Source organism: Centrocercus urophasianus, unplaced genomic scaffold (assembly GCF_019232065.1).
Source record: "Centrocercus urophasianus isolate 14NV4802_14NV808 unplaced genomic scaffold, USGS_Curo_1.0 seq_443, whole genome shotgun sequence".
Lineage (NCBI taxonomy): Eukaryota > Metazoa > Chordata > Aves > Galliformes > Phasianidae > Centrocercus > Centrocercus urophasianus.
The window spans coordinates 25,318-48,129 of record NW_024885026.1 but is presented as its reverse complement, the minus strand read 5'-3'; the positions used below and the strand labels follow the sequence as shown (position 1 = coordinate 48,129).

The 22,812-nt window shown below is 53.8% G+C and overlaps 1 protein-coding gene and 1 long non-coding RNA gene across 6 annotated transcripts; both read right to left on the bottom strand.

The window, feature by feature from the left end:
* Nucleotides 1-324: 324 nt before the first annotated feature.
* On the bottom strand, nt 325-22,069 carry KANSL3 (KAT8 regulatory NSL complex subunit 3). Of its 5 annotated transcripts, XM_042834275.1 has the most exons (22): nt 21,849-22,069; nt 19,512-19,682; nt 18,927-19,017; nt 18,452-18,637; nt 18,143-18,274; nt 17,551-17,667; nt 16,957-17,058; nt 16,807-16,878; nt 16,466-16,540; nt 16,026-16,183; nt 15,062-15,125; nt 14,383-14,583; nt 13,979-14,135; nt 12,898-12,975; nt 10,691-10,882; nt 8,961-9,045; nt 7,991-8,142; nt 7,580-7,692; nt 6,754-6,973; nt 6,402-6,535; nt 2,735-2,876; nt 325-917 (listed from the first exon to the last, which is right to left on the bottom strand). In XM_042834275.1, the coding sequence occupies exons 1-22, from the start codon at nt 22,067-22,069 to the stop codon at nt 364-366; spliced, it is 3,417 nt and encodes a 1,138-aa protein (XP_042690209.1). In that variant the 3' UTR covers nt 325-363. The 5 variants fall into 5 exon arrangements, with proteins under 5 accessions (XP_042690209.1, XP_042690203.1, XP_042690208.1 ...); XM_042834269.1 differs by lacking the exon at nt 2,735-2,876 and having other exon boundaries at nt 833-917; XM_042834274.1 differs by lacking the exons at nt 2,735-2,876; nt 21,849-22,069 and adding an exon at nt 21,764-21,778 and having other exon boundaries at nt 833-917.
* LOC122168722 lies at nt 9,487-10,677 on the bottom strand. The gene is made up of 2 exons (XR_006171329.1): nt 10,318-10,677; nt 9,487-9,632 (listed from the first exon to the last, which is right to left on the bottom strand). It is a non-coding gene; the product is annotated as an uncharacterized LOC122168722 (long non-coding RNA).
* Nucleotides 22,070-22,812: the final 743 nt, after the last annotated feature.

The window sequence follows — 22,812 nt, the reverse complement described above, 5'->3', positions numbered from 1 at the left end:
CCTCACTGCTGCTCCCAGGCCCACAGCACTCATTTTTCCCTGCCTGCACAATACTTCTTTGTCCATGCATTCAAGGCGAGAGAAATCAGACCAAAAAGCTGGGCTCATCCAAACACTCAGAGCATCTACCAAACCCACGGTGCGGCTGCAGAAGGAGCAGCTTTTGGGAGAGCCGGGCACAATGAAGTCACAGAAGAAAATACATATTAAAAAAAAAAAAAAAAAAAAAAAAAAAGATTTATTAAACAACAACAAAAGCAGAAAACACCTCCTCAGTTTGCTAGAGCCCAAATCGGCCCCATCAGCACAGCGCTGCCCTCCCCCCTCCCACCCCACAGCCACGCTGAGGGTCCCCCCAGGTCCCTATGGCTTCTGGCTGAGCACAGGCCCCGCTGTGGTGATGACAGAGGAGCTGCTCAGCGTCAGGAGTGCAGCACCAGCTCCTGGCAACACGCTTTGGGGCAGCAAGTGTCTGTTTGCCAGGGTCTCTCTGGCACGGAGGAGGTTGCTTCCATCGTCCACCACGGAGGGGACCCTCCCCAGGGTCTCCATCGCCCCCACAGCGTGGCTGAGGGCTGAGGTGCTCCTGGTCAGACTGACCTTGTCCCCAATGTGTCCGACAGACCCGTCGGCCTTCACGGTGGCCAGCGTTGAGGTGAGGAGGACTGTTTTGGAAGCAGTCTGCAGGATGGGTCCCGCTTTGGAGTGCAGCAGGCTGCTGGGAGGACTGGGAGCGCCGGCCACAGGGGAGGCGGCGAAGGTGACGGGGCCAGCAGGAGAGCTGGTGGAAGAGGAAGGTTGGATGCCTGGAAGTTTGAGGGGGCCTGAGGTAGCCTCATCCATCACAGACTTGGTCAGCGCAGACAGCTTGGCGTCTGACATGACGTACAGGGTCTTCATGGGGCTGGCCGTGGTCACTGCAGAGAAGGGAAGAGCGTGGTCAGCAGCTGTGGGGCAGGGTGCCCATCCTGGGCTGCAGCCCCAGCAGCAGAGTTGCAGGGTTTCAGGCTGTACTGTTGGAAACCCCTCTGTCTCATTTTTGTCTTCAGAATGACTCCAAAACGAACCCCAGCACTGTCACAGAGCATGGTGAGGGAGCCCCAAACCTGTGAGCTCCCTTTGCAGACCACTCCAAGAATCCTTTCCCCCTTCAATGTCTCCCGCTCTCCTCAGGATGATCCCTTCCCACACGGCCAGGACCCTGGGGCTCTTCCTGGGCCAAGTAATCTCCATCCCACCCTCCAGACTCTCACACAGCTCAGGCATCTCCAGCTCTGTCCCACCAGCAGTGAAGGCAGATGCTTGTGCAGGTGCTCAGATGCTCGTCATGCTCCACTCCAACGGCAGCAAAAAGCCATCAAGCTTTGTGGAGCAAAGCCCTTCGTGCCCTAAGGCAACAGCAGAGTTTGCACACGGTGGCTCCATCATCTAAGCCTGCTCCTCAGTCACATCTCCAATAACCACAGCCCAGGGAAAGGAGACTTCACTGAAACCCAATCACCAGGGTTAGACGTGCTCAAAACACTGGGAAAAGCCTGCAGACCCTCTGATGATTAAAGATCCCAACCTGGAACAGCCCAGCTGGTAGCAGAGATGTGTAGCCATGCCCCTCTGCTCACCAGGATGTGCCACAATCACCACCAGCACAGAGCCAACCTCTCCAAAAGAAAATACCAGGCTCAAACACAGGGAACACAGAGTGAAGGCTGAGAAGCAGCTGCCTGCTCCTCAGCTGAGGAACAGGAGACCAAGCACTCCTAAACAGGCTGAGGAAGGAGCACAGTGATACGGTGATGCTGCCAGGCATCTGAAACAACCACGGAACAGAGAGCTTGGAGAAATCTTCCATGCCGACACCCCAGTTCATGCTGCTGCTCCAGCAGCTTCACTACAGACTGGTCCTCCCGCTGAACGCAGAGCCAACCTGAACCTCCAGAAGTTCTCCACAGATCTGACATCATCCATTAGTTACCACAAACAGCGAGGACAAAGGAAACAAAACACAGGAGAAGAATTAAGCCCGGCACTTCTACAACTCCCTCCTGGGGGAAAAACAGCAGGGACTGAGGGGGGGGGAGGAGGTCAGTGCTGATTAGAGTTACAGCTGGGTCTTAGGCCTGCAAGGAAAGCTAACAGCACAGTAAAAAATCCCACACATCACCACCACCTAGAGCTGTTTCATTTGCCCTATGGGAAGCTGGCACAGCTCCACCCATCCTCATTCCATCAGATCTGGCCTGAGTGCCACAGATCTGCTCCTCTTCCCAGCAGAGCTGCAAAGCAGAGGGAAACAGAAGCACGGGCTTAGCAGGAGGGGGCTTTTTTGTACAGGATTTTATTGCAATATTTATTTAGGTGTAATTGGATGGTTCTGCTCTCCCTAAGGAAGGGAAATAAGTGTAGGCAGCGGGGAGAGTGCTGTCAGCATGTGGTGGGGGTCCTAAACACAGTAATAATCCCTTGGGGCTGACATTTTACGCTGCACTGTTTGGCTCAAGGCAGCAGCTGACAAATCAGAACTCCATGTACTCGTGCAGAGAAGCCACGAGGGACTGAACTTAAAGGAGGGGAAAAAAAAAAAAGGGAAAAAATAAAAACAATAAAAAGCCAACAGTCTTAAAAAGAAACAGGAGTGGGGCAGCACTTCCCCTGTGCGACTCCACGCGCCGCCCTGCAGGCATGGCTCCCAGCAGGGCCCTGGCTGCCCGCGCCCCGCCACGGCCGTGAGCCTCACCTAGGGCTGCTGCTGCGGGGTCGGCGGGAGCCATCTGTGCACCAGCCTGGGCTTTGCTGAGATCCATCTGAGGCAGCAGATTGCCAGGAGAGGCGGCGCCGGAAGCTGGGGCGGCCAAGTTCCCAACTGCACCGTGCGGAGCCTGGAAGGGTTAAAGTAACCGAGAGCTACCGGAGGGCCAGGAGCCCGGGGGGAGGGGGGTTACACCTCTGTGGGGGGCTGCAACCGTTCCTTGGGATCTGTGCTGTCCCTCAGCTCAACAGCAGAGCGCTTTGTTCCTGCCCTCACTTCCATGGGTCGCTTGGGAGCTCTCAGCAAAATCCACTGCATCGGCGCTTTGAATTGTGGCTGTCGGAACAAACCCACCCCCTCCTTCAGGACAGGAGGGACGGCTCTGTCCTCGCTGCAGGGAGCTCAGCCCTGCTCTGCTTTCTCTGCAGCAATACTGAAGCGACAGCCTGGAGCTCCAGAACAGGCCTCACATCACCTGCTTGCAACAACAAAGCGCTGGGGCCACCGGTACTGCATGAACTGGATGCCAACACTGCACACCACCCTGAGTCACAAAGAGCTCCCCGTCTGGGGAGGAAGATGTACGAGACCCTCCAATGCCAATGTCTGCAGATTATTTCTGCCCCTGGGAGCCAAAAGGAGCAGACCTTAAGGAAGGAGAATGCTGCCTGCATGCACAGCTGGCTCTGGGAGCAGCATTTTGCTCTCCTTGTATCACCTGGGGGCTCAAGCCATCACATCTGCTTGCAGCTCCGTTCATCGCAGCACAAATCTTGCTACAAAGCATCGGCTTTGTCACATCATTCTGCACAGCTGCTTTCGGGAAATCACCACGCTGCAGAGAGGAACCCATTCAGAAAAGCAACATTCAAACCACGCTGGGGCAGTTCCTTGAAAACACCGCTCGTGTTTTCACTCCAACGCCACCCAAACGCTCCTTTTTCTCACTCCCAGAGAAGATTCCTCCTCTTCCCACCCCCCTTCACTGCCCACAGGGGGAGGAAAGGCTCCCCCTCTCACGCTGCATCCCAGCCCCCAGGGTTAGAAAGCACAGCACAGCAACGCCATGCGTGGGCTTCACGCTTCCTGCACAGACACACTGAAGTCAGCTGGAATTTCAAAAGAAACCCAACCAACAAAGGTTTTGGCTGCTGCTGAAAACACAAGAGTCGAAGCTCTGGCATAATCCCCCAAAGCCTTTTGTAAAGTTGCTCTTTTCCAGGAAGCCCCGCTGCATTACGTAACCCGATGTGCTGAAGGTACACACTGATGTCAAGGGCTATAATTAGTCACAAAAACACACGGCTCACTTTGTTTCCTGTAAGAGCCCCGCTTTCAGTTTGCTTTTGAAGCAGCTCTCACACCATTAAGCCACTGCCTTGAACATACAAACTCAGCACTGGAGCTACACGTCTCTGATCAAACACTGAGTTTCAAGCGTGGCTGCCTGAAAACATTGACCCACATGTGAACCCGTTCACCCCAGAGCCCATCTGTGCAAAACCTCCGGATGCCGAGTTGCTGCTCCTCTGCCAGATGTGCTGCGTGCTTCAGGTAACAAAGCACTTCAAGGAAAGCGTGCCAGCTTTGATGGTGCTTTCAAATGGCCTTTGAAGAGCGTGAATGCTGCCTGCAACTTGGGACAAGAGATTGAGAGTGAGCGCTGGGATGGTGTGACACCCTCTGCTCAGGTGGGATCTGCACAGTGAGAACTGAGTGTCACTTGCTCTGTGTTCTGAGCTCTACCTCAGCTGGCTACAGCCCAGCTCTGCCAGTGCTTGCGGGCTCTGTCGTGTCAGCAAAGTGACTGAAAGGAACACAGAAGTCAGGGGAGGAAGGATGTGGGTGCTCAGAAATCTCAGCTTTAACCAGAAGCAAACCAGGACTCTGTGTGGAAGCTACAGGCAACGCTGGCTGCTGTGCCAGCTCTGAAGCAGCAGGGATACATGAAAGACTCAGCTGCTGCTCTCAGTACTTACCCAGTTTGCATCCAAAGGCTCAGTCTGCAGGACAGCAGCTCCCTACACATCCCGGGACTTTGAGCGACCCCAAGCAGCAGCAAGGAGCAGCAGCACGCTCCCTGCCCCCATGATGCTGCCCACAGCACGATTCACCCCAAAACCAGGGACCAGAATCACGGAGCTTCATCTGCAAAGCCAGGATTGCTCTGCAGCTCCTGCAGCAGCTCACCTACCTGTGCTGGTGGTAACAGGAGGAGGAAAGTCAGAAACGAGAGAAAAGCCCCTCACCCAACCTGGAGTGATCCTGGCATCTTCTGATGCCCTCAGCCTTCAGTGCAGCTTGCTGGGAACTGCAGCTTGACCCCTCCAGGATGCCCCACACTCATCTGGCTGCCCAAGATGCAGCATTCAGAGTCGGGGGAGTTTATCTGCTTGTTTTTTGAACTCCTTTTTCCCTGCACATCACTACAGTCACTATCTACAGGACAGTCAGTTTCAGGGTTGTCTGTGAGGAGCCAGGGGTTGGACTTGATCCTGGTGGGTCACTTCCAACCTGGGATGACTCTGTGATTGTAGGGCAGAACCAGGCAGGTACCACTTAGCACTGCACTCATCCCCAGGTACCAGCAGCCCTCATTTAGCCTCCTTCAGTCCCCTAGGGCAGATCACAGCGTTTCTGCTTCCAGCTACTCCCCACCACCCAGGAGAACACTTTTAAAAGACACCTGAGTGCTGCACAGTACTGGAGCTGCGGTCAGGAAGAAGCGACCTGGAGTCGGGGACAGCACCAACCCAACATCCCACGTAGGGAATCAGAACTGATCTTCCTACCCTCACACCGACAGATCCATCTCAAAACTGCTTTAGGACCCATTTAGGACACAGCACAAAAGCAAATCTGCAACAAATTCATCCCAGGTACTGGGGTGAAGAGATTGATGTTATAATACTCAAGTCCTTCACCATAGCAACAAAGCAACCCTCTCCGACTTCTCTCTGTTCAGCTGCACCAAGACTTATCCTGGGAAGCAGCCAGGATCCTTTTGAGACAGCACCCAGCACACCTTCAGCATGAAAACAGCAAGAGCACTTCCTTCTGTCAGTGATCCACCTCTACCAGATCAGCTGGGAGCAGATGGACTTTGGAGGACGCACACAGTGCTTCATAAATGGGTTTTAACAGTATGGAAGAGAAACAAAACAGAAACTGGGGACCTGCATTAGGAAAAAGCGTGGTAACCCAACACCCAGAGGGCACAGCACTACATCAGGGCACCTAACAGTCAGAAACAGCACTTCCAAGAGGGAGACAACGCCAGACAGTGCAGTCAGCCCTTTCTCCTGCTGAACAGACAGGGAACAGACACCAGAAGCTGCTTTCCTCCTCCTCCCACCAAGTCCTGTCACTGCCAAGAAAGCCTAAAACTTCACTAAGAGTTTCCTTACTGATGTCAGCATTACAAATCCAGACAGAGGTTTCCTTGGTGCAGTACCAGCACACAATCTCTCCCCAGGAAAGGATGTGAAGTTAACCTGGGTTCTCTAATCACCACATCTGCACAGCCTCAGCAACGCAACGAGCTCGTCGCACCCAACAGAAACGCAGTGAGCAAGAACACTTTCCCCAGGGCCGCTGCCTCTGCCCTCACAGCAGCACTGGATGCTTTTCCTACACACAAGGTGCCAAGGATTACCTGCGGTGCCTGCGTCTGCATCGGCTGCTCCTCCCCCTGGGGCTGCACGGTCCCCATTGCAGCCTGGCTAAGCGTTGTCACCCGGCTGGGCTGCCCACGCAGTGTCACAGTGATGGTCGTGGGGGCCTTCAGGCCTAGGAAAACGTGCAAAAACAACATCCCTGAGACACAGCAACTGCAGAGGCCACGTTCACCAGCTGGGGCTGCAGCACAAGTCTCCACCTGCTCACAAATCGCTATCAAAAGCACCTTTTACAGCTCCAGCTCCAAGGGGGCAAAAATGAGCTTTGGAAACAGCAGTTTTAGGGGATGATGGGCTGCTTCGGGCATCTGCATTGCATGCTGGACTCACCTGCTGCCTGGTTGGAGATCTGAGCCAAGCCGGGGAGGCTGCTGGCCAGCTTTGCCAGTCCTCCATTCGTCAGCAGCTGGTGAATGGCCGTGGGCTTCCCACTGGCTGCAGCTCCCACAGATAAAGAGGTGGCAACTGGGATGGTGCGGACTATGGTGCCAGTGCCTGTGGTGATGGCACTCAGGTTCTGGATGGGTGTGGGTGTCTTCACAGCTGAGGTCTGGAAGGAAAAGGAGAAGCATTGAACACCTGCAATGAACGAGGTTGCTGGGGTGGCACAGCTTCTCCCTCCAACAGCAGCGAGGGGGCAGATGGCGAGTTTCTACACATAATTCTGGTGGCCACAAGTCTAAACACAAGTGAAGCTGCTCCTTCCCCCCTGCATACACTCACTGCAACTTAAAACACGACTAGAAATGGTGGCTCCACTTTAACGAGCCGCCTGTTCCGAACGGGGCCTCCTCAAACTGAAAAGCTGGGGAGCACTGCCTAACAGAACCACAGATGTGAATTTTCCCAGAAGGAAAATAATTAGAAAGATTACTAATCTCAGTCCATTCTGCAAGCTCTTCTCAGTATTTTCTAGAAGCTGCAAAGCCTGGTTTTGAGTAAAATTTCCCACAGCCCAGTTTCCTAGAACCCACACCACTTACAGGAACCCTCACCCCAGCACTCAGCCAAACCTCTCACTATTTAGCTGCAGTTCATGCCCAGCACTGCTCATCTGTTCCTGGACAAACACGGCTTTTTTAGGTTCCCTCCAGCTTCTACCACTTCACCCTCCATACAGCTTCCCTTCAGAGAGTAACATTTGCAGGCTGCATACTTGCACTGGCGTCCCAGCTGCAGCCACGCTGGCAGGAAGGGCAGATGACTTTGTCCCAATGTCTTGCAGGCTGAAGCTCAGCCCTTGCAGCAGGCTGCTGGCAGAAGCTGCTCCTTACAAAGGAAAGAAATTAAACAAAGAAATCAGGTTTGGAGGATTAAGAACCATAAAATCCCAGGTCTGCTGGAGAGTAAACTGTTCTTTAAAGAGGAGGGTCCTAAGCAGCCAGCCCTAAGGCTGGTGGGGATCGTCCTAGCCACACTACAACACACAGCCCAACCTAAACAGGTGATCTGTGAGACATGGGAGGCAAGATCCTGCTCCTGTCTGAGAGGAGGGAACCTTTGGTATCTCGAGGCATCAAGGTTTACCTTTTCCATTCACAACAAAGGGATGGAGAGAGGCAGATACCTTGGAGGGCACTGGCTGGCTGGGCCTGCATGCAGTGGGTGCTGCTGGCCACCAGCCTGCTCTGCAGGGCATGGAAAGCACTGGGCGCCGTGCTGCTGGGGATGGTGGCAGATGGAGCAGGACTCACTGAGCTTTCTGCTGCCGAGCCCAGCCTGCAAAACAAGAAGAAAAAGATGTTTCTTGGTGATAAACTACACGTGGCAATGCAAGAGAGCTTCGTCAGCACACTGTTACAACACACAGAATAGGGAGGTGATGAGATAAAAAACCGAAAACAAGAGCAGCTCGCCTGTGTCTGCCTCAGCAGCTAGAGCAAGGAGTGAGAACGCTGTATTTTCAAATCAGAAGTGATCCTGTAACGTGTGCCTGCCTACGTGCTGCCACCCTACACAGAATCGCCTCGAAGTGAAACATTTCCCATTGAAAACCTACTTTCTATTTGAGAACAGCTCTTCTTCCTCTCCCCTCCCAGATCAGTCAGGGTCCAGTTCTCCAAAGCACGGTTTGAATTAAAAGGGAAAACAGTGACGTGAGAGACTGTCAGCACCAGATTCATTGCCCCAAAGAAATCCCTGTGGCCAGTTACTTTCAAAGCCAACGCCGAGAATTTTTTATCTTTGGAAAAAAATGTTTTACCATCAGAGAATGAAGGGAAAGAGGACAGCACTGCATTTTTGGCAGGGACGACAACGCAGCCGTTCAAAAGACAAAGATAAGCAGTTTTAAAGCAAGCTTGGTTTGGAAAGCTATACAGAAATAGGGCCCAGCAGGCAAAATACCTTCTGCCCATTCCCATCACTCGTAGATTGGATCACCAGCCCACAAGCAGTTTTCAGGAGCCCAGGAGTCCCCCATGCACCAGAAAGCGAGACGCCAGGCAGCTCCACAGGCAGAAATCACTGCGTTGTGGTGCCTTCCATCAGCAGCCCGTCAGAGCAGCCCCGGCTTCGGGAGCGAAAGATGCACTCACTTGGAGGCGGCGAGCAGTCCGAAGGGCTCCTTCCCACCCGGCACAGACTGGCTGACTGCCATGGGGAATGGCTTTCCTGCGACAACTGCAAAAGAAAAAGAAAACACCTAACTCTCTGTCCTCTGTAAACCTCGAGGGATTCCTCTGCTCTCACAGAACAGCCCAGCGCTGCAGGCCATGGGCTCATCCCGCTCGCAAAGCTTCTTCTCAGAGAAACCTCTGCTGCAGCCATAAACAGCCTCTCGAGCCACCACACAACAACATCAGGAGCATCAAAGGGAGCAGAGTTGCAAATGAAAACAAGAAGGCTGTCGTTGTCCGAGTGTTACGGGACCAAAGGAACCGGCTTCAAAGCACTCAAGCCTCACCAACAACTGCAATTCTCTCTCCTAAGTGCCATCACCACTCGTCCCCTCCTTACAGGCCTCGCAGCACAGCTCTACCACCTCGACTGGTGAGCCAAGGTCTGCCTGCTCCCCTCTGTAAGCATTCTTTACAGACACAAAATACACAGGGATGCCAGGAGTCACGGTATTTGTTTATTGTGTCACAATGTTGCTTTATTGCAGCCTTTGGGATACAAGTGCCTGTGTCTGGCGCTTCCTCCTGCTCACACACGGTAAGAGGGAAATCTTGTTTGGTTCATGTTTACTTCTGCAATTCATTTCCTTTCTGTGAAAAGAAGTAAAGTTGGGAAAATTAAAAAATAAAAAAAAATAAAAAAATAAAAAAAAAAAAAAAAAGCCAGAAACCAGAGATCTTCAAAGCTGCCAGAAGATGAGCTGCAACCCTGAGAAAGGACGCGTATTTATTAGTTAGTTCTCACAGCTGAAAACAACAAGAAACGCTTTGGAAGAAGCAGGTTTGTTCCTCTGCTTTTCAAACCTGACTTCCTAATATTTGGAATATTAGGCTGACCCCTCAGCCCTGAGCTGCACCAACCTAATGCTAACAATGAACAACTGCTTCATGCACCTGGGGCTCTGAGGTGAGGCAAGATAACGTCCTTCAAGCACAGCAGTGAGAGCAGCTGAAGCTTCTGGCCTCCCTCACAAAGGCTGAAGGGAAGCAGACCAAGCACGTCGCCTCCTCTTGGATAGAAAGGACCTCTGCAATGCTTGTCACAGCAGGCTTTCCCAGGAGAAGAGCTGGGATTTGCTAACACACGAGCCAAGGGTTTGTTGGACCTGACCTCAGACTGCAGCACAGCCTGAGCAGGGTCAGCAGAACTGAACTGTGGAGCCCGAACAAAGAGGGAGGAACATCACCTTTCTCACAAAGCAGGAGCACATTCCAGGGTAGAGCCTGGCTCAGGGGCCACCAGCAGGCAGCAGAACCAGAGACCCACACAACCTACTTGGAGCAAGAGTTCACCACGACCAGCATCCTGCCTCCAGCAGCAGCCTGATGCTTCAGAGAAGGTACGAAATCCACCTCACAGCTCACAAGACTGCACCAAGCAGTGAAGAGTGCAATCCGCATTGCTTTGAGAAATGGAGGCACCTGTCAAGTTCTGGCTACGTAAATCCAGTCCCCACGTGCCCCCAGCTATCCCCAACAGCACCGTGCCGCTCGTGGCTTTGAACTGCTGTCTGTTTTCTGCAGCTACCTCCTCAAAAAGAAACAAAAAAAGCAGAAGCACAGCTCCCCTCCCCTCCCCCAGAGGAGCCCACGTGGGCACAGCCACAGCAGCACTCTGGTTTACAAGCAGCCATGCCATGGCAACTCACTTTCTGCCTGGGTACTGAGGGGTGCTCCGTTCCCCACGCCAGCAGCATCTCCGTGAGAGACAATGGTCACCTTGATTTTGGCTCGTTTGGAAGTTTTGCTGCACTGGGTCGGGCTGGGGGTCTGATGCCTCTTCAGCTGCACGCGCACATCATCTTTCTCAGCCCCTTCCGAGTGCTCTGAGGAGACTGGAACTGGGGGACACAGAAGGAGCTTTTTGAAACGGCCGATTCCTCGAGGTTGGTGCAGCTCCGCCGTGCGCACCAAGGTGTGGAGAAGGGTCGCATGCCCATGCACACTCCTGCAGCTCCTTTCATGCCAGCCTCACCCATCTCCCGTGCACCAGGAGCCCTCGCTCCTCCTTTTCACCACCTGCATTGACTTCTGCACGCCCTGAGCTGCAGCCTTAGGGCAGCACTCAGCTTCAGCCACTCACAGGCTAAGGCAGCACAGGAAGCCTGCCCTGCCCTCTGCAGCAAAGAAAAAACGGATGCCTACAGCACTGACATCTTTGCAGAAGCACTTTTCACTTCCAAGTCTGGCACACCCCGATATCATCCCTGATCTCCCGATGAGGAGAATGTAGGTGCTGAGCTGCTTGCAGGCGTGCTGGGATCAGAACTCAGCCTCTCTGCTCTTCCAACACACCTGCCAAGCTATCTGTGTGCCTGCACTCAGCACGTCCCTTCCAGCCCTCCAAGAGATGGACAGAAGCACAGAGGTGGCCACGAAGCAGGCAGGAGCACAGGAGGTGCTGCAGCGAAGCCAAGCCCTGAGCTGCTTGGTACTGGGGAGAAAAGCAGCAAGCTGAGATTTCTCTTCCACACCAACTGCTCGTTTTGCTGTTAGATCCTTGACCCATCACATCCACTTCGTTCTGCCTGCAGCTTAAGTTTGCTGGGGAAAGGATTAACCAGAAAGTGTGTGACAAGCACCTCTGGGCAGCACAGGGCCAAGGTGCAGTCACAAAATGCCACGTCCCACCCATTCTGAGCGTCCCACCACTGACGGATGGCCATCTGCCTCCTGCTGTGGTGCTGGCAGCAACCTGCAGCAACAGGGGGAAAGCTCCAGAGAACCCTCTTCATCCAGAGAGCTGCAAGCCAGCTAACTCCCCGTTTGCAAGTCCCTGTAACCAAGACAAAAGCCTGGAAGCCAAAATACAAGCTGTCTCTCACTCAACTACAAACTTGCTTGGTTCAAATGGGCCCTTGGAGACCTCACCAGGTGTGCACCAAAGCCCCCCATGTGCCACCAGCCAAGCAGGACAGTGAAAAGGCACATGCACAGGTCAGCAGTTTCCATTCCCATCTGATGCTGGGTAAGTGCACAGTTCACAGAGTGACCACAGTGCTGCTTTCAAACAAGGCTCTAGAGAGGAGGTGATCTGTAAGACAACCAGCTTGGTCCAATACTGGGCCTCAGTGCAGTTTGGACCATATCCTGCGTGTGCTCAGCACATCCAAAATACCACAGATGACGCTGCAGCCAGGGTTTGCCTTGGAAAGTTAAAAGCATGCAAAGTTTGGAGCATTGCAGCTCAGCAGTTGTCACTTCTGTCGATGCTCTCAGCTTCCTGGGGTCACCCGAGCTGAGAGCTGACACCTCTCCTGAAAGTGCAGCCTCCCAAATCCCTGGATTAAACACAGCTCCCCTCCATGCGTCTCCAGGTCAGGACAACCCCATGGAGCCAGCTCCCACCAGTCACCCCAAGGCTACACCTCTTTGCCTTCTTTGCTCTTCACTGATTTTCTGGCCAAGAAATTCTGTTCTGCGATCCCACAGCTGCCCCTCCTGACCCACATGGCAGCTCTTCATTTCCACGTTCACCCGCAGCCGCTTTGCTGCACTACAAGGAAGGACACTCGACCAACATGCAGCCTGACCCCCGCACAGGAAGGAGCTGAACTCACACAAGTCACCCACTGTCCAGCAGAGCAGGACTGCTGCCAGTTTACACCAGTATTTACCTGTGCAGCAGGAAAAGGGAAAAGCTCAGGAGGTGTTAATGCTCTCAGTTTGCACGCAAGCTGTTTGTTTAAGCTTCAAAGGCAGCAATGAGAAAGCAAAAAGCAGGGGGACAAAGGGAAACGTTGGGTTGTGCCCCAAACCAGTGCAAGGGAAGAGGAAGATGTCAAAAGGAGGAAGCAGAGAGAGAGAGAGAGAGAGAGGTGGAAAGAGACACAGTGGGAAGTGAGGAGATACTCACCAAAGAGACATGAAGAGGTGCCAGGAGGAAGAGCTTTCCTCACCAGCATGTTTTGTTTCAGAAAAGCAGCAAACTGAGCTGAAATGAATCAGAGAGAATTACAGTATCACAGCCCGGCTCTGGAGGGGCAGCAAGCTGCAGGGACACCGCTGTGACCCACAGAAACCTGGGAGCAGGCAGCAAACAGCTCTGGGCACGGCCACCACCTCTTCCCGGATCACCTACTGCCGAGGAACACGCACTAGAAGCCACACAAACCCTCCTCCTGCCTTCCGTGCGCTACCTAGGAACCTCCTCAACTACAGCAACAAAGAAGCAGACTGCTTCAGCTCATCCCTTGACAAACGAGAGAGATGCAAGCCTCACTTCCCCTCTGGATCCCATCCTGACTTCAGAGCGTGCAGGGTCCCAGAGCAGCAGACAACAAGCAGCCTGTTCAGAGCCATCGTGAGCAAACAAACGAGCACAGAAGGGAAGATGAAGAACTATTTCCCACCTCCTGCTGATTTTTGCCACAAATGATCACACCGCCAACAAAACCACTGCCTACATTCACAGCTCTTACAGTCAGACTGAAGCTGGACAAAAAGGTTTTTAATCAGCATCCAACAGGACAAAACCCCCACGGCTCAGAGCAGCTTTTCCTCTGTGTTTGATACAAGATGACTCCAGTTACCAAAGCCCCGCTGCTTCAGCCAGAATTCAACATCCTCAATCATCACCTGAGCTCTTTACTCCCCCTCCCAAGCAGTCCTGGGGATATAAGGCATCAATAAAAGGGCTCACAGACAAAGGAGAATGACAGCATGGCTACGTGGTGGTTTGGTCAGCTACAACAAGTGAAAATCCTTCCCACCTGGAACAGCAACAAGACTCTGCAAGCTGCACAAGCACTGCTTCCAACCTAATTTCACCTCCCCACCAGCTGCCGCATTCCAGTGGCAATAACAGGGAACTGAGCTGCAAAGCAAGTTGCCACAGGAAGGATTCAAGAAAGCACTCAGAAGATAAAACCTAAAGAACTCAGGGAAAAGAGCAAAAATCCAGATGTGAAGAAGGTAAGAAAGCCACCAGCTGTTACCTTGGGCCTGCTTGTGTGTCAGGATTGTGTCGGTCCTCTGCACCTGCCTCTTGAGCAGCTGTGCGGTGCTGATGGGGGTGGGCTTCTGGATGGAGGACACAGCAGCCATTTTAGTCTTGGGGCTTGAAGTGGGGCTGCTGGAGACACTGGACAGGTCCTGGATAAGACAAGAAACACCTCTTATCCCACGCTTCCTGAGGAGAGGCAGTCCTAACCTTAAGCATGCACAGAACGCCTGTCCCTCTGCTGAAAAAGCCAGAACTCGCAAGGTTTGTTCAGCCACTCATCCCTTCACATCCTCCCGCCCTTCTCCCAGCGCTGAGCATCCCTCACTGCACCTTTTGGCTGCACAGAACCACCTCCTCACACAACCTCAGCTCTCCACGCCCTGCAGGACGCCCCACCTCAGAGCCTGAAGGCGAGGCAGGCACTCTGGATGCTGGCGAGGCAGGCCTGCTGGTTCTTTCGGGCAAATCAAAGGACAGATCCCTCCTGGTCGAGTCCCGGGGCTTCTTCTTCTTCTCAGCATCCAGGTCACGGGGATCAGAGCCCGAGTGGCTCTCTGCTCGAGTGAGGATGCCAGTCAGGAAGTCAGCTATCTCATCCTAAGCAAGACGAAACCAAGAGTCAGGCTGCGTGGTGCAAAACTCTCTCAAAATAATTCGCCTTCACAGCTTAAAGAAAAAAAGAACTCAGGATTCCCAAAGAAGCAAACTGACAGGGCTCTCTAGATTTAAAACCCCCGAAATCTTGTAGGTGGACCTCAGCTTTCTGATCAAAGCTCATACTCCACTGAATTCTGGCAGATGGAAGGGAAACATGATGGTTTCTCCCAAAGTATTGTTTGCTCCCCCAGGCAGGCGTGCTGGAAGATGCAGAAAAGTGAGCTTAGTTTAAAGCAGACACACAGGAAGCTTACTGCTCTCCTCCTGCAAAGGCACAACCACTTCAAAGCATCTCTTAAGAGAGAGATTACTTTGCTCAACCTGCACTGGCAGCCAGGTTATCACCTGTGGTCACTGAGCCACTTCAGCACGTTTTTTCAGTAGGTACAAAGCTTAAAAGGAAGATTTCTGCCTTTACCTGGATGCACCTGTCCACCATGCTCTGGGTCAGGCCTTCCGACTTCTTTTTGGCTTTACTTATCCTGTGGAATAAAATAAATTGAAAAAGATGGAAGTCAGCAAACATCTGATTTTCCCCTGATGCCCACGGCGTCATCTTTCACTGGAGAATAAAATCCACACCACAGCAGGTTTCATCCCTCGCACTGATCCTACGGAGGTCTCAGCTGCTTCCACCGCTGCTCAACCCAAGAGCTCCGCCTGCTGGAACGACGAGGGCCGTCCCTCAAAAACGCCGAGAGCTTTGCTAACAGCAGCCCAGCACGGCTGAGTTCACAACCAAAGCTTTTCGGCACGTAAACACGGCGTTTCCTTCCCTTCAGAGCTTCACCTCCGTCCCAGTTGGACACTTCTTTCCCTCCCAAGCATTCCCACTACTGATTTCTGACCTTGCATTAACCCCAGGCTCCCCCCATTCCCACACACGTAACCTGCTCCAGTTTTGGGTGCTGTTATTCCAGCCTGGAATAACAAGCTTCAAAGTGTACTGAAGCCTTTTGTGCTTCCTGCAAGGCTCTGACAGCCCCCCTCACCCCAGTCCTGGACACAGCCTCCATAAGCTGCACATTCCAGAGGAAGGTGGAAAAAAATCACAAGCAGAATCACAGAATTGTAGGGGTTGGAAGGGACCTCCAGGGATCATCGAGTCCAACCCCCCTGCCAAAGCAGCTTCCCTACACCAGCAGATGCCTGCTCTATTATCATACCATGCTGTACCCCGGATCTTCTACTTACAACTGGCAGAAACAAGGTGAATTTATCACAGAAAAACTAACCAAAGCACCCACTATCAGCTTCTGAACAAGGCTGCTGACCCTGAGAATGCACCAGGGCCACGTTTTTTGATTTGTATTTCTTTTTGTACGCAGCACACTCAGATCCTGCCCACTTGGGAAGCAAGGATCCAGCTCATAGCACAGCACCTGAGATTGTCATCCGCTCCCCCCACCACCACCATGCTGTTATCAGCTCGGATCTTCTCCCGGAAATCTTCCATTGCTTCAATGTTGCACTGCAGGGAGTTCTGACCAATGACGAAGAGCACAGGGGTCTTCATCTCCAGGAGGGGGTCGTCAACATCCTGCAAGACAATGGGAAACTGCAGTTCAGATGAGCTGTGCTGGACTGCTCTCCGGACACAGGAGCACAAGCAATGCACACCAAAGGCCCCTCGGAGGAGCTGCAAAACCAGGTGAGGAAACCCACGACAGGTGCAACACCTCCTCCAAACAAAACCATCTCAGACATCCCTCAAAAACCTCCCAGTTGTTTCTAAACTTCCAAACCAAGCTCTGTGAAACAGCTGGAAGTTAAAGAATAAAGCAAGGTTAATTAAATGCCCCCCTGCCCTGTCGGTTCTTACCCCTCGGGGGCCATCCACTGTTAGAAGAGGGAATCCAAGGCACACAACTGCAGTGACGTACTCCATCACTGAAACCTGGGCATAACAAGAAGCAAGAGTCGGCATCCCAACGCCTGACGCCGCGGCGCTGTGAAGGATGCTTCACTGGGTTCAGAAACACCACGTCTGTTTCGACTTCCATTCGTTGAACAAAAGGGTTTGGGGAAAAAACACAGGGGAAATCAAACCCTCGGGATTAAAAGGGATGAATCTCAGCAAGAGAAAAGGGAAGAGAATCGTCCAGCAGAGCCTGAAATGCAGTGGTTATCTTCACTTGAAGAAAAGCTGTGACAGGTACTTACATGGCAGGCCACCAAGGCACCCGTGTTCCACCCGATCAGGATGATGGGTTTGTGAGAGAAGTGGTTGTGAATCTGAGGGAGGAAAAAGGCCGTCAGCAGAGGGGGGGGCAACGAGGCGACGCCTTTGGGCAGCGGAGCTGCCGCTCTCACCTCTGCCACTTTGCTTCTCACTGCCCCAATCATGTGCTCCAGGCACTGCAGCACTCCCACCCCGCTGCCGTTGTTCAGCAGGTGGGTGGCAATGGGGATGACCTGCAGGGTGGAATTAAAGAGGAATCAATGAGGAAGGCACAATATAGGAGTGTGCTGCCATGTGAATCGGGGCTTTCTGCCTCCCTCCCAGGATTTGCTTCAAGCTATTAAACCCAGAATAGAGAATTCCCAGAGAATCTCTGCTGCTCAAGTGCACTGACTCCCATCCACCCGCTACACCCAGAGCTCTGCATCCGAGGTGATCCACAGCCTCTCTCCTCCAGTCTCTTTCTACTGGAGGACTCGTGGATCCATCACAGAAGTGACACAACCCACGCTGCTGACAACAGAGCTCTGTTTGAGTGCATCAGGACTTGGGCAACGCGTGCGCCCTGACCTCCAGACGCTGCAGGCAGCAGATGTCAGCCTGTTCTCAGCAGAATCAAGTACTGTGGGGCACCACAGGATTATAAAAGCATGCTCAATAGCTGCACTCTGCCACAGCTGTTAATGGGAACCTCCTCCCCCCCCTTCTAAACCAACCACACAAACCTTTCCCAAGCAGGAAAGCTGCGACTGCCAGAACCGGTGTCGTCGAGAAGTGGGGAACATGGAGTTGGAGGGTCCAGAGGAAGCAATCAGGATGAGGGGGGAACCAGGCAATTTGCTCTGTGAAGTTCAACGAGAGGACCGTAAGCAAAAGCCACCTCCCAGCCCCAAATCTCCACCACTTGCTGCTTTGGGAACATGGCAGGGCAGCTCCCCATCCAAACAGCTCTGGGGACGGGGGGTGAGAAGAGCTGCTGTGTAACACTCAGCACAACCCTGATAACCCACAGGAGAATTCAAATGGGTTTATATGGGTTTTATAAACCCAAAGTCCAGCCTGGCACGCACGACAAAGCAGGAAGGACCTCGCATCGCTCATTAAACGTGCAAACCTTTCCCCAGCAAAAAGCTACCTTGAGATAGCAGGGGGAGAAATGACTCCAACAGGAGTCACCTCACTGAGCAAGTCTAAAGCAAGAGGAAGAGAGCCCAAGAAGCCAGAAAGAGATGGAACAAAGACAACAGAAGTAAGATAAAGCCAATTTGAGCACGTCGGGCAGGGAGAATGGCTTCTCAGTCCCTGTGAGGCACTCACTGGTTTATTATGGGACAAGACCCCCACTGCAGGGTCCCAAGGTCTCTTCAGCAGCAGAGACAGAGCCTCAGCGCCTGCTGCCCCCGTCTTGGTGGTGGAGGAGAGCAGCATCCTGTCGATCAGAGTGGGGATCTGGAACCAGAGGAGGAAAGGACTAAGAAAATGCACACAGGCTTCCCAAGAGCCTTTTAAACACCGTCAGAGCTTCAAAGAAAAAGGATGAAGTCTCCACCGGTTTCCTTTTAACGCGCTCTAATAAAAGGAGAACGTTGTAAGAAACAGTAAGATCTCTGTCACTGCTCTCATCACCTTTCCTTTAAGTGTTTGCAGAGCATCCAGGTAAGCAGCCAGCACTGGCAAACTGAGGGTTTCCACTAAGGTCGTGTGAAGCCACTGGATCAGTTTGGTGTCCCAGTTCACGCTTGCCAGCGCCTGGCGGACTCTCCGAGCACATTTGTCCACTGCTATCCTCCTCAGGACTGGTTCATTGCAAGCCTAGGAGGCAGACATGAAAGGAGAAAAAAAACCTTATGGGAAAAGTCAAGTGTGCCCTGTTCATCCCAACCCACAGGAATGGATCAGCTCCAAGTCCTGCGGCAGCAAGCAAGAGCCAGCATCCCTTCAGCGAGGACAAAACCGTGCCTCAGCCAAGTCCAGAGTTCCCTGTCTCTTAAGGCCACGGAACCCAAAGGACTTCCATCGCTTTGCAAGGGAGGACTGAATAAAAACACACGCAGCAACTCTGCTGGAAGCTGGAAGAGCAGCAGGGAACGAGAGCTCCTACCCCTTCGTTGGCCAAGCGAGCCAGCCTGTCAGACTGCAGCGCTTTGTGAATCTTGTTAAACAGTTTGTTCTGGGCCATCGTCCAGCCCGTCCTGGGGAGAAAACCAAAGGGAAACACATCTCAGTTCTTGCAGCTGCTGCACACTCCCAAGGCAGGTAAGCAGCCCCCCTCTGTAAGCAGAGGCAACAGAAACCATAAATAAAACTAAAACAATCACTCTTTTTGGCCTAGGTTATTTCCCTTCTCCTCCAAACCACCGTTCCTCCTCACGTCAAGAGTTCAAACTGACTGACCACGCTTACAGGCAGGGTTTGCAATGGTGAACTGACTCACATCCTCTTCTTTTTAACTTTACAGCACTGCATTACAGCTGAGCTGGGGATCTGTGTGCCATCTAACAAGTGCCCCAAGCTCCTCCAAACAGGAGGGATCTCCATATGAGGAAATCATTCTCTCTGAACGCTCCCCAGCTCAGGCACGTCAGCCACACATAGCAAAGCACTGAAAAAACCCCCCTCTACACAACACACAGCTGTTTGGTGCCACAGTTTCCCTCTCAGCCCACCCGTCTTCGCTCTGCTCTACCTGTTCACGTGTTCCTCCCAGTCATCTGGGGGTGGAGGAGCATCTGCATCCGTGCGAGCAAACATGACGTGCCGCTCGCACTCGTTCATCACGCTGCGCGCCTTCTGGTTGTCATAGAGCGGCACCGGCGTCGGCGTCACCGACTCCACATCGATGGGGACATCGGCCTCTCTGTAAGGAGGAATCGTGCTTCAGAGAACAGAACCCATCTCAGGTCTGATCTGACAGACCTCAGGCTCTGTTAAGTGAGAGTAGTTTGTGGCCAGCTGGGTCCAGTGATTCCAGTAAATCACAGAACTGCAGGGGTTGGAAGGGACCTCCAGAGATCATCGAGTCCAACCCCCCTGCCAAAGCAGTTCCCTACACCAGGTCATCCCTCAGTGCCACATCTCCACAGCTCCTGATCACCCCCAGGGATGGCGACTCCACCACCTCCACAGGCGGCTGTGCCACTGCATCACAACCCTTTGGAAGAAGAAATTCTTCCTGATACCCAACCTGACCCTCCCCCAGTGCAACTTGAGTCTATCACCTCTCATCGCTGTTACCTGGGAGCAGAGCCTGATCCCCACCTCACCACAACCTCCTGCCACAGAGATGCAGTGATGAGGAATCCCCCGAGCCTACTCTCCTCCAGACTGACCCGTCCCACAGTCCTTTCATCCACTGCCTTGAGGACGCGTGCCTCAGACCCTGCACAGGTCTCACATTCAGGTGTCCCACCATCACGCCTCACACCCAACCTCTCCATCTAACCTTACAGCCCACACTACGAACCCCTGAGGAGATGCAGAGATACAGCTTTGCCTCCTATGAGTAACACAGGCCCCATGTTGAGGGGAGTGACGGAGGACTTAAGACCAACTGGGCGAACAGAGCCCACAGCTCCACAAAGAGCAGCCCCCCCACAGACACACAAAGCCCAAATCCTGACTGTGGCTGCAAGGTTAAATGGTGAACACTAAAACAACCAGACATTAACGCTTAATAATGCAGCCATAGCTGCTGGCAGGTGCTGGCAATAACCTACCATCCTCTCAGCCTCTCCACCAGCCCCCTGTGCCACTTCCAGCCAAAGCAAGGCAGCCCCTGAGCCTTGCTGAGATCTCAGACCCCAACACCGAGCCCCTGTACTGCAACCCTGTGTGCGACCCCACACCTCACCGCAGCCCCTTGCTCTTGTTGCAGCTCCCAGCTCTTCCCCACAGACTCCACAACCTGCTCCTGTGTGACCCTGGCCCACATCTCCTGGCTCTGCCTCACCCTCAGACCCACAGACACCCAAACAGCCCCCAGCCACAATCAGACCTTTCCTGATCTCCCCCCTCGCAGCCCCCACAGACACCCTATTCCCCACTCTCCCCTCACAAAACCCCCAACCCCACACTGCTCTCCCAGACCCCAAATCCCACAGGACACCCCCCCCATCCTCCAACCCCCCATTTACCTCCCCACAACCCAACAGCTCCCCTCAGAATCCCCCTGGATCCCTTTCACATCTCCCTCAGCCCCCCACACCCCAAACTTCCTCCTCACAAACTCCACTCCAGACCCCTCAGCCCTAAAATCCATCACTTCTCCATTGGAAACCTCCCCCCCAGGACCCTCCACACAGACCCCTGTACTCCTTCAGCACCCAAAATCCCTCCATTCCATTTCAGAAACAACCCCAAACCCTCCTTACAGACCCCTACAGGCCACTACATCCCCCCATATTCCTCAGTTACCGCTCATTAACAACCCCAGGTCCCTCCTCAGAGTCCCTCAGCCCCTCACAGACCCCTCAGCCCACCAAATCCCAAGCTTTCTCCTCACAAACCACCTCCTATCCCTCCCAACTGACCCCTAACAGCCCCTCAGCCCCCAAACCACACACTTTCCACTCAGAAACCCCCCCCAGGTCCCTCCTCAGAGTCTCTCAACACCTCACATCCCAAACTTTCTTCTCGGAAATCTCTACAATCCATCACTTCTCCATTAGAAACCCTCAGGACCCTCCACACAGATCCCTATATCCCTCAGCACCCAAAACCCCTCACTTCCACCACAGGAACAGCCACAAACCCTCCTTACAGACCCCTACACCCTCCCATATTCCTCAATTACCGCTCATTAACAACCCAAAACCCCTCAGAGTCCCTCAGCCCCCCCACATCCCAAACTTTCTCCTCACAAACCCCCTCACGCCCCTCCCCACCGACCCCCAACAACCCCTCAGCCCCCAAACCCCACGCTTTCCCCTCACAACTCACCCCACAGAGGCCTACAGCCCCTCACAGACCCCTCAGATCCCAACGTTTCTCCTCACAGACCCCCCATCCCCCCTTATCCCCTCACAGGGCGGTGCCGGGCTGCCGCCGCGGGGTGAGGAACAGCATTCGGGCGGGGCGGGCGGCGCTGGCGTCTGGGTGGGCGCTCCAAGGCTTGGCGTAGCTGTGGTCCAGACACACCAGGTCGAGCTCTCGCTCGTGTGCCGACAGCTGCAACAGCAGCGAGGTCCCCATCCTCCTCGCCGACCACTGCAGCTCCCGCTCGCGCTCCCCGCCGCGCTGCGCCATGGCACCGCCGCCCCCCGCCCGCCCCGCGGCGCGCACCGCGCATGCGCGGCCAGAGGGAGGAGCGGCGGGAGGAGGAGGCGCATGCGCGGGAAAGCGCGGCGGAGGGAAGATGCGGAGAGCGGATTCAGGTGGAGCGGAGCGGGGTGGGAGCAGCCAAGAGGAGGAAAGTGGAGCGCGGAGCGGAGTGAGCGCGGAGACGGCATATGGGGGAGGTGCGTGGATGGGGGACATGGGGACTTGTGGATGTGGGGATACAGGGACATGGGGACAAATGGATGCGGGGTCATGGGGCACAGAGTGACATGGGGTGCATGGATGTGGGAGTACACGGACATGGGGACATGGGACACGTGGACATGGGAACATGGGGACAAATGGATGTGGGGTCATGGGGCACAGAGTGACATGGGATGCATGGATGTGAGGATATGGGGACATGGGACACATGGACGTAGGGACATGGGGACAAATGGATATGGGTACGAATGGATGTGGGGAGATGGGGCACAGAGTGATATGGGGTGCATGGATGTGAGGATATGGGGACATGGGACACACGGACATGGGGACATGGGGATGTGGGATGCATGAATGTGGGATATGGGGACATGGGGCACAGAGTGACATGGGATGCGTGGATATGGGGATATGGTGACATGGGGACATGGGACACATGGACATAGGGACAGGGGGACAAATGGATGTGGGGACATGGGGCACAGAGTGACATGGGGTGCATGGAT

What these genes read in the sequence shown, in the direction of transcription:
- KANSL3 (XM_042834275.1), bottom strand. Translation starts at nt 22,069, where the DNA reads ATGGCGCAGCGCGGCGGGGAGCGCGAGCGGGAGCTGCAGTGGTCGGCG. An exon ending in TGCAAACACTTAAAGGAAAG is followed by an intron (nt 18,275 to 18,451) that starts GTGATGAGAGCA and finishes CTCTGGTTCCAG; the next exon opens with ATCCCCACTCTGATCGACAG. An exon ending in CCTCGCCTTCAGGCTCTGAG is followed by an intron (nt 14,136 to 14,382) that starts GTGGGGCGTCCT and finishes TGTCTTATCCAG; the next exon opens with GACCTGTCCAGTGTCTCCAG.